Source organism: Conger conger, chromosome 12 (assembly GCF_963514075.1).
Source record: "Conger conger chromosome 12, fConCon1.1, whole genome shotgun sequence".
In the NCBI taxonomy this organism is placed as follows: domain Eukaryota; kingdom Metazoa; phylum Chordata; class Actinopteri; order Anguilliformes; family Congridae; genus Conger; species Conger conger.
The window spans coordinates 8422891-8434195 of record NC_083771.1 but is presented as its reverse complement, the minus strand read 5'-3'; the positions used below and the strand labels follow the sequence as shown (position 1 = coordinate 8434195).

Genomic DNA, 11305 nt, shown 5'->3' with positions numbered 1-11305 from the left:
CTCTGATTAAATACTGGTTTTAAAATTCAAGTAGTGTTGCAATGCCAAGTTTCCTCCACCAGGGGGAAGTAACAGCTTTCCCGTTGGCTCTAGATTGCGCTGGTCACACCAGTCAGGCCTGGCCGCTAAGCCTGGTCTCCGTTCAACCGTTCCCAACCTGGCAGCATCACATTAAAACCTCAACATGGACAGTCTTTGGAAATGCTGGGTGCATAGTTTATCAACAGCACACATAAAATAAAATACAGCTGAGAAGGGAGAGACACCGTATAGATTTATAGACAGATTTTCTTTCTTGAAAAACATTTTTAAATGAGGCTGTGGTTTTGTCCAGAGGAAGTGCCCTTCGATGAATTCCCCAAAACCCCCCCCCCCCACCCACCCACCCCCACCCAAACACTCAGAGTGCTCCTGATCCAAGCTTTGGATGCCGGAGCCTTTCAGTTGTGAGTGGAACTTTAAGTGCTAAGAAAAAGAGAACGTAGATTTCCTCTTTGATAGAAAGGGTTCTACTGAGCGCGTACTGGATCTGTCCCAATAGCCACTCGGTAGGGACATCACTGAACTGAACCGAGTCAAACTGAACCGAGTCAAACTGAACCGAATCAAACTGAACCAAGTACAACTAAACTGACCAGAAATTAACTGAGTCACACTGAACTGAACAAACTGAACGGAGTTGAACTGAACTGAGGAGGAATTGCACAGTTGTGAAAATGAACACCATGAATACTGAATGTGGTTGCATCATACTGTAATAAGTTATGCTGCTTTAAGCCCCGCCCAGGCGGGCGGGCCGAGCAGTGTGGAGGCAGATAGCGGAGTGGGAGGGGCTTAGAGACTGGAGGGCGGGGTCACAGGGGTCGGGCGATGTCTGGTGTAGTCGCTGCCCCCCCCCCCAGAGGTATGAAGGGGGGAGGGGGGGGGGACTGAGATGGCGCTTTACTGTGGTAAAACACCTGCAATTTTACTCAACTTCCCACTGTCAGGTGGTGTTAAAATGGCGGCTGTGTGGGCAGGGCAGCGTTTCTGCTACGCGAAACAGAACAGAGGTGACCCCCACCTCCCCTCTGGTCCCCTCCCAGACATAAATACTCTCCTTCCAACTCCTGGATCTGAGGCGGCGTCCGACGCGGAACGAGAGAGGCCCACCGACTCGCTCTCCAGCCGAAAAAGCACCGCGATTGTCACCATAACAACGCCGACTATCCTACGACGAGCTCGCCGTATACAACAAACCGGCAAAAACGTATCAACGCCTCTCATCCTGTGTCTTCCATAAAATCTTTTCTTTTAAAAACAAAAACAATGGCTTGATACATTTTATCGTCTGTCTTGCGTTTTCAGTTCATCGTTTTCTCTTTTTTTTTTCATGAGCTATACATTTATATATTTATACAAAGTATAAAACAGACCCATAGATGTCATGAACTCGACTCTTTTTTGTTTTTTTAAAACGCGTGTGGAAATGAAGAGGGGACTTTATACTGCGTGCTTTTCCGTGTGTCTGACGATGGGACGATGTCACCAGTCTGTGTGGAGGAGGGCGTGGCCCCCGATTACGTCATCTGGTGCGGAGCCTCCAGCATCTCCATGAGGAAGGTGTCGATGGGCGTGTCCCCGATGAGCTTGAAGAAGAAGAGGTGCTCCAGGCACTTCAGCCCGATGGAGCGCAGGGCCGGGAGACGCAGGAGCAGCTTGGCGAACCTGCCGCGCGCACCACACGGAGAAACACGGCCGTCAGCGCTGCTAATAAACCCACAGTCAGTTATTCAGCAGATGGAAAAGGCCACTCGCGATGCGGGGATCTTATTGCGGCTGCACTCAACCTTCGGCGGTCCCAGTCCCAGGCACCTCAGCCACAAGGCCAGCGCTACTCAACTCCTCGTCCTGCGGGGCCGCAGTGTCTGCAGGTATTAGAAAGCGGGAGGAGAAAATGCCTGTAGACCCTGCACCTCGCAGGACGTGGAGTTCAGTAGCGCTGCACTAGGCTGTAGGCTCCATACACGCTGCTTCTCGGCCTGGTTCCTGCCCTACCATGTGACCTTCTTTGGGACCACTCAAAGGTGAGCATTCCTGACTGTTGCCGTATGTCATACTCCTCAGACGTGGGTCAAATACGTCATTGATTTGGATTCAAATGCATTTCTATGCTTGACTGAGCTTGTCTTGTGTATTGGAACCTATGAAATACTCTCATAAATCCCACCTTCTGGTCCTCATGGTAGGCCAAAATGCATTATGCAAGATCAATCGAGCACAGAAAGGTATTTGAATCCAAATCGATTGTGTATTTGGCCCAGGTCTGCTGCTCTTATCTGGGCTGCAGTTCTTACCCGCCGGGCTGGTCAGGGTACTTGTGTTTACAGTAGGCCTCTTACCTGCCGGGCTGGTCAGGGTACTTGTGTTTACAGTAGGCCTCTTACCTGCCGGGCTGGTCAGGGTACTTGTGTTTACAGTAGGCCTCCAGCGAGGCGTAGACCTTCTCCCTCAGTGCCTCCACCTCCCCCGGGTTCGACAGCCCTTTGGAATCTGCACACAGGGAAGAGTCGAGTCACTCATGCGCCTTGTTCTCCAGGACAAGTTCAGTTCAGCGCTCTCTTTCAGAGTACCGTGCGGTTCTCCAGAACCAGAGCCCTCCACATGGATCGTATTTCTCACGGGTGTTGTGGCAACTGGAAGCGGTTGATACTGGGCAGTGTCGGTGTGGGGTGTGGATGTCAGATCTGAAGCGCAGTAGGTTTTGGGGGCTGGGGTGTGGGTATGTGTGTACAGTGCAGTCCATATGTATTTGGACAGTTGATACAATTTGTTTTATTTTGGCTCTGTGCTCCAGCACATTGGTTTTGAAAGGAAAACGTGAATATGAGGTTAAAGTGCCACCTTCATTTGAAGGTATTTACATCCATATCGGATGATACGGGTAGGAATTGCATCCTTTTTTATACATAGCCCCCCCCCCCCCCCCTATTTTATTGAACTAAAAGTAATTGGACAGTTGGTTTCTCAGCTGCTTCTGAATCGGTGTGTTCCATCGCTTCCTTAGTGCAAGTATAATAAAGCTTTCAGTCTCTAGTCTTGATTCTAGAAACTGTGTGTGTGCTGGGGGTACCTGGGTTGAAGAGGACGATCGCTCTAAGGCATCCCAGCTCTGTTTTGTCCATCTGCATGTCTCTCATCTTGGACACCAGCTCTGTCAGCACCCTGCAAAACCAGCGGCACATTAAAAATACAGCAGAGCAGCACTTTCCATCTGCACTTTCAGCCCTGAAGGGAAACTCTCAGCACGGCCCTGCTCATGGAAAATGGAGTCCACAGACAGAGGATGGCATGCGGTGCTCTGGACTTCATCTCCCATGAGCACCCCGGTGAAAAGCCTGCGTTCACCCTCACACAGAGGGTGTTAGATTATTCATGAGCCCCGCAGACGGCCCCTCCCACTCTCGGCTGAGCTGAAGCACTTCAGGTTACCTCTGCTGTGGAAGGAAAGAGCTGGGCTCTGCTCTCGAACCTCCATCTCTACAGGCTCTCAGGCGAAGCTAACCGCGAGCTGACACCTACTCCATCTTGGTTCTGTCTTTTATTGATTTTGAGTGCTACTTTCTTCTGCTTTTCATTACAAACTTTTAAAAATGTTGTTTACTGCTTTATAATTTCATCATCCACAAGAAAGATATTGAACAGAGAACTATTATTATTATTATAATATCATAGCTCACACTGTTTCTGGTCTGATGTGAGTGGTCTGCTGGTCCCTACCAGACCAGACCTACAATGAATAAAAAAAACAGCGGTAGCCAATAAAAATGTTAAAAATCCCAGACACGGCACTGTATCGTCCAACTGCAGTCATCGCTGCTCTTCATCCTGCTCCTCTTCATCCCGCTCCTCTTCGTCGCAACGACGCTTGCCGAAGACGTAATCCTGTCCGGCGGACCGTTTAAACGGCCGCGTCCGAACTTCGCTGTGAAGGGCAGGACAGTATCACAGCCCCAAGCCGCGGGAGGAGGAAGGCTGGTGGAGAGGAGCAATGCCCCCTGGGAAGGCCATCCATCCTGATCTGATTGGTCACAGAACTTGTGTGTGTCGCTCTAAAAGCTCGGAGGAAAGTGTGCGACCGCTCGTGGCTGTTTTAAAAATCTGTTTTAAATCGACCTTGCCAAGGCTGAGTATTCCTTACGTCCAAATAAACCATTTCCTTGGAGTTTTTATTTAGTTTTTATCCTTAATTTAACAAAGGGAGAACCTTCAAGGACACCCTGGGAGAAATGCCAGAGAGAACAGTTGCAAGTTGATGACAGAGAGAGAGAACAGGGATACAGCCCCTGGAGCAGTTTTTTGGGTGAAGGGCCTTGCTCAAGGGCTCAATGACAGGGTTCTTTTTTTCATTTAGGGACCCAAATTCATCTCTCCAGATGCAGGTCAGCATCCCTATATGCTGGGGGCTTGAACCAGAAACTCTACAGCTGCCAGTCAAACACCCTACCAGTGGTCCTTGGTCCAGGAATATGCTGCATTTCATTAAATGACTTTAAATTGAGAATAATGGATGTTCTCAGAGTGATTTTTGTTATCTTATGCTGCTATTTGACCCCGTCTTGGCCAAAATTGGTCTCATTTGTAAAAGAGTCAATGTGACTTCCTAGGCAAATAAAGGTTTATATATATATATATATATATATGTATATATAACACCCTACCACTCGGCTACCCTGCTACCCCATCAGCAGAGATGTGTAGAGGGTGTTTTCTCTGGCTCTTTCTGAAGCGCAGGTATGAGTTTGGAAGTGAAGCAGGACTGACCTGTCGAAGATGGCCCCCACCCCGGCGCTGTGGGCGCTGTTCCGGTGCACGTGCAGCCCCGTGGCCAGCAGGATCCCGTCCTTTACAGTGATCGAGCGGTGAGAGAACGAGGCTATGAGCAACTCATTCCACCCTGAGGGAGGGAGAGAGAGGGAGGGAGGGAGAGAGAGGGGAGAGAGAGGGAGAGAGGGAGAGGGAGGCAGAGAGAGAGAGGGAGAGAGAGAGAGAGACAGAGAGAGAGAGAGAGATAAAGAGGATTACACAGCTGCTACGAGGTGAGCCATTCCAGCAGACGCAGCGGAAAGCGCATCTGAGCAGCGGAGAGGCCGTCTCTTTCTCCGCCGCGCTGTCCTCTCCTCTGTGTTAAACCCTCACGGTTCACAACACCTGCAATCATGTCCTCATTAGCCTCCCATCAGCGGCACGCGTAATTACCGCGCAGTCGTTTACAGCACACGGCGTGAAGCGGCATCATCACACCGCTTCTCAAAACCTGAACCCTGTCCCCGAGGAAACTAACAGACTGCACACAATCACATCCTAACATCATCGGGCAATGCAAAGAAATACAACTTGATCACAGCGGGAGGAAGAAATGATTTCATATTTGCCCAAGATACTGCAGCCCTTTAAATGTATAGGCGCACTGTTCAAACAAATGCATTGGTGCTGAATAAGACGGTTAAATAGCAGCAGTAAAATGCGCTTGCTGGTGCATTCTTGGGCAATAGATAATCTTCTGAAAGCTTGTCTCCCAGCGCTAGTGCTCCTGCTCCAAAGTGAGATGTCTCCCTCATCTCAATTAGAGGGACCCTGTTCGAACGGGACTAGAGACGGGGGCGGGGCTAAGGCCCCCGGGCTCGTTGTGTCCGCGGGCATGCGGGCGGATGGTTTTCGGACTGACAGGGCTCCTTTAACTGGACTGCCTAGCAACAGCCTTGCGTTCCCCCAGAGTTCCCTGCTTCGGCAGAGAGGCTTTCATCTGAGTGACAGCGGAGCTAAGCCGAGTTCTGATAGAACCTGTGAGCTACGGAGACCGCAGACCCAAACACCTCGCTTCAAAAACACTCACACACCGCCATGTATGGAAGTACAGGACATATCTAAAAAACACCAACCGTACATGAAAATACAGGACACACTTAAGAACACAGGGCCATATAAGAAATTAAAGAGCATTTTAACAAGACGGCCACATACAAATACAGGACGTGTCTGAAAATACGAGACGGCCGGACGATGGAGAAGGTTTCGTCTCACTCGCGGTGTACTTTCCAGTTACCCATAAACCTTTTCACTGGGCGGGGCCGCACGAAAGACACTTCAAAAACCGAGTGCCCTGCTACAGCTGAGGAAAAATAATTAATCCGCAACAGAAAGACGAACAAACAAATGAAAATGGCTGCAAGCAAGGACAGTAATGTGGGTTAAGAGGGACGCTGGAGTCTTTCTCTGGCTCATGTAAAATCATGACCTTGAGTTGTGAGTATTTCACCGTTCAGACAAATGGCTTTCACATCACATTTATTATCCTCCAACGTGCGAGTACATGTGCACGCACACACAAATCTTCTCTTTTACATGAAATAGTTGGTAATCTCTAAGTGCTTTTGAGGGTTTGTGCAGCTTACAGAAGCACTTGAGCTTCATCTAAACAGAGAGAGAGACCTTTTCACAGCCCGCAAGGAGAGCAGAGGACGCTTTTCATGGTGATGTGCACACACACACACACACTCGCACACACACTCATATACATACACACACACCCACACACACTCATATACATACACACACACTCGTATACATACACACACACCCACACACACTCATATACATACACACACACACACACACTCATATACATACACACACACCCACACACACTCGCACACACTCGCACACACACTCATATACACACACACACACACACTCGCACACACACTCATATACATACACACACACACACACACACACACTCGCACACACACACACACACACACTCGCACACACACTCATATACATACACACACCCCACACACACTCATATACATACACACACACTCATATACATACACACATAAATACACATGCTCACACTCAATCACTCACTTACTCATGGACATACACTCGTTCACTCACACACATACTCATATACATACACACACTCATACACTCACTCACTCACTCATAGACATACACACACTCATTCACTCACACACACAGACTCATATACATACATGCATACATACATACACACACACACACTCATACACTCACTCACTTACTCATAGACATACACACACTCATTCACTCACACACACAGACTCATACATACATGCATACATACATACACACACACACTCATACACTCACTCACTTACTCATAGACATACACACACTCATTCACTCACACACACAGACTCATATACATACATGCATACATACACACACACACACATACTCATACATATATATATATAGACACACACACTGACACAAATATATACACACATGCTCGGACTCTCACATACATATATACGTACACACTCACGTAGCTACACACACATGCACACACACAATTAAATGCGTCTATCGACCCCAAACTGAAAGTAACACTGTCGTAGGTGAAGGTTGAAGTGTAGAAGGATGACCTACATGCACGTACACTGGGACAGGTGACAGGAGAGGGGCAGGTGTGTGTGCTTATGCTAGGACAGGTGAGGGGCCGACATGCATGTACACTGGGACAGGTGACAGGTGAGGGGCCTACGTGCACATACACTGGGACAGGTGATAGGTGAGGGGCCTACGTGCACATACACTGGGACAGGTGATAGGTGAGGGGCCTACGTGCACATACACTGGGACAGGTGATAGGTGAGGGGCCTACGTGCACATACACTGGGACAGGTGATAGGTGAGGGGCCTACGTGCACATACACTGGGACAGGTGATAGGTGAGGGGCCTACGTGCACATACACTGGGACAGGTGACAGGTGAGGGGCCTACGTGCACATACACTGGGACAGGTGATAGGTGACAGGTGAGGGGCCTACGTGCACATACACTGGGACAGGTGACAGGTGAGGGGCCTACGTGCACATACACTGGGACAGGTGACAGGTGAGGGGCCTACGTGCACATACACTGGGACAGGTGACAGGTGAGGGGCCTACGTGCACATACACTGGGACAGGTGACAGGTGAGGGGCCTACGTGCACATACACTGGGACAGGTGACAGGTGAGGGGCCTACGTGCACATACACTGGGACAGGTGACAGGTGAGGGGCCTACGTGCACATACACTGGGACAGGTGACAGGTGAGGGGCCTACGTGCACATACACTGGGACAGGTGACAGGTGAGGGGCCTACGTGCACATACACTGGGACAGGTGATAGGTGAGGGGCCTACGTGCACATACACTGGGACAGGTGATAGGTGAGGGGCCTACGTGCACATACACTGGGACAGGTGATAGGTGAGGGGCCTACGTGCACATACACTGGGACAGGTGATAGGTGAGGGGCCTACGTGCACATACACTGGGACAGGTGATAGGTGAGGGGCCTACGTGCACATACACTGGGACAGGTGACAGGTGAGGGGCCTACGTGCACATACACTGGGACAGGTGATAGGTGACAGGTGAGGGGCCTACGTGCACATACACTGGGACAGGTGACAGGTGAGGGGCCTACGTGCACATACACTGGGACAGGTGACAGGTGAGGGGCCTACGTGCACATACACTGGGACAGGTGACAGGTGAGGGGCCTACGTGCACATACACTGGGACAGGTGACAGGTGAGGGGCCTACGTGCACATACACTGGGACAGGTGACAGGTGAGGGGCCTACGTGCACATACACTGGGACAGGTGACAGGTGAGGGGCCTACGTGCACATACACTGGGACAGGTGACAGGTGAGGGGCCTACGTGCACATACACTGGGACAGGTGACAGGTGAGGGGCCTACGTGCACATACACTGGGACAGGTGACAGGTGAGGGGCCTACGTGCACATACACTGGGACAGGTGACAGGTGAGGGGCCTACGTGCACATACACTGGGACAGGTGACAGGTGAGGGGCCTACGTGCACATACACTGGGACAGGTGACAGGTGAGGGGCCTACGTGCACATACACTGGGACAGGTGACAGGTGAGGGGCCTACGTGCACATACACTGGGACAGGTGACAGGTGAGGGGCCTACCTGCACGCAGCAGAATGACCTGGTCGTCCAGCGGCAGCTCTGAGAAGTGCGGGATGCGCTTGGCCCACTCCACCAGGGTGAAGAGCTGCTTGTCCGCCGCCTGGCAGATGTTGGTGACGGGGTCGTTGGGCTGGGGAGAGCGGGAAAAGGACAGCCAATCAGAGACAGACCTGCAGCAGCGGAGGATGCTGGGAATTACAGCCAGCTTCTTCATATGCATGGCGTGACTGAGACACCCATCGATATGAGTCCCCTTCAATCCTTTCCCAGGCACTTCAAAAGCTTGACAAACTCAAAACAGAGAGAACCGAATGAAAGTAAACTGAGTGTGTGAGTGTTTGCGTGCGTGTGTGGGTTTAGCTTTCCTCTCCACTGCTGTTAACCCTGAACTCCAACTAACCTCCTCATCCGAGCCCAGCCTCAGAGATAACAGAAACTCGGCTTTATGAAGGGTCATAATCTGTACCACCTCTTCAGCTCAAATAAAGCTCATCACTGAAGTCCAATATTGTTTTTACACCTTGTATCAATTCAGGATCATAATATACCGCTTGCATCAGAATAAAAACAGAAAGCCACACAGAAAGCAATAACAGGGCCAGATATCATAGTGATCATTGACCTATTTTATTAAAGCGTATCTTCACATACAGATTTCCATTCAGTGTGGCATCAGATCTACTGAACGAGCTCAGGACTGTAATGGCTGACATACCGGCCATGCATCACGCAGAGCTTCAGCTCCCTCGTCATAATGAGGCCTTGGATGGACTCTACAATCAACCTGGCAACCCTGGTTGGAGCAAGGCAGCAGGCCCCACCCACTACTCAAGCCCCTCCCCATTTGGCCCAAAACAATCCAGCAGGCCTAGGATGAGCAGGAAGTGAAGAAGTGAAAACAAACTGAGATTCTGCCGTCGGTTTCAGAGGAAGTGCCAGCAGAGAAGGAGGGAATGATTCTTCTGAAACACTTCCTGAAGGACACACGCACAGAGAGAAAGGTATGGCAGCGTTTCTCAACCCCAGTCCTAGGGACCCACAGTGTTTCTCAACCCACTAGTTCACTAATGATTGGTTCAGTCATTAAATCAGGTGGTGAGTTCCTGGTTACAACAACTTCTGGCCTATGGGCTCGAGGAACATTGGTGTTCTGGGGGTTTGTCTAAAACTGGGGTGGGAGGTGGGGGCTCTGGATGCATGGAGATGAAATATAAATGGATATAAGAGGCTCTATCTCATAGAGAGCATAGCGCAAAGCACTTTCACTTGCTTTTCTATGCTTCCTAAAACGTTTAAAAAAATCCATGCACACAGCCGCGGAACACCTGGGAACGCATTTCCATGGAGACAGCACAACATTACCTGTGCACACATCAGCTAACCCTGAACTTTAGAAGTAGTTGTGTTGTGATTGTTGTGTTGTGCGGTTTTCAGAGAGGAGAAGACAGGCCTGCTCCCTCTCCGGCTGCATAAAGGAGCAGAGAGCTTATTGTGTGATTGGATAAAAGGGAAGGCAAAAATAGCCATTCATTCAGAAGTAAGAGGCATGAGTGAATGGATACGTTCACGTCCACCACTTTGTCAACATTGGAAAAACAACCAAGGCCCGACATGTTTCTAAACCTATTATGGGCTACGGCACGCTATAGAAAACCCATAGGCCTAGGAATCATAATTAATTTCAACGGTCATGCATCTCGAAAAACGGTCAAATGATTAAATGCAATGCTGGCTCTACATGTAGGCCAAATGCTGGGTCTTTAATGTTGGAATAACTGCAAAAAAATGACCACAATGATCGGTTTGATTTGAAATGATTTAAAATCTGAAATGAATGACCCAACCAACAACGATGATAACTTATCTACACCTACCATGGGGTGTCACAATACTCCAAAAAATGTATCCTCCTTTCCCCGTCTCCATACTGGGTGGATGGGGGGAAGAGATGAGTGGAGGAAAGGAGGATACGTTTTTTTCTGAATATTGGGAGTCTCCCCTAAAGTCAGATTTTGTCCAATAACTGAAAACATCCAAGATTTACTGTCCAATCAAAACACACAAGATTTGTAAGAGCCATCCATCCTGGTCGTCGATTGGTCGGTCAGGGGAAGCAGTGGTGACCTCATTACCCAGACAGCCCTGAGTGAGCGTGACCGTGAGACCTGACCTACAAGCGAAGGTCACTGGAGACGATCGGACGGGAGGCGCGGAGGTTACGTACACGTCTAAAGCCACGCCTCTCCTCACGCACGCCGAAGCTCCCGTTCGTTCGAGC

The 11305-nt window shown here is 49.8% G+C and overlaps 1 protein-coding gene across 3 annotated transcripts in view; it reads right to left on the bottom strand.

The window, feature by feature from the left end:
* Positions 1-406: 406 nt before the first annotated feature.
* The window catches only part of LOC133142170 (retinoic acid receptor RXR-alpha-A), a 113543-nt gene continuing 102644 nt past the window's right edge, over positions 407-11305 (bottom strand). For 2 of the 3 annotated variants that reach the window (XM_061263218.1, XM_061263219.1), the window contains exons 7-11: positions 9028-9157; positions 4804-4936; positions 3113-3204; positions 2427-2532; positions 407-1707 (exon numbers count right to left, since the gene is read on the bottom strand). In XM_061263218.1, the coding sequence (XP_061119202.1) occupies positions 1560-1707; positions 2427-2532; positions 3113-3204; positions 4804-4936; positions 9028-9157 (609 nt within the window). In that variant the 3' untranslated portion in view covers positions 407-1559. Of the gene's footprint in view, positions 1708-2381; positions 2533-3112; positions 3205-4803; positions 4937-9027; positions 9158-11305 lie in introns of all 3 variants that reach the window. The other variant, XM_061263220.1, reaches the window with a different exon arrangement.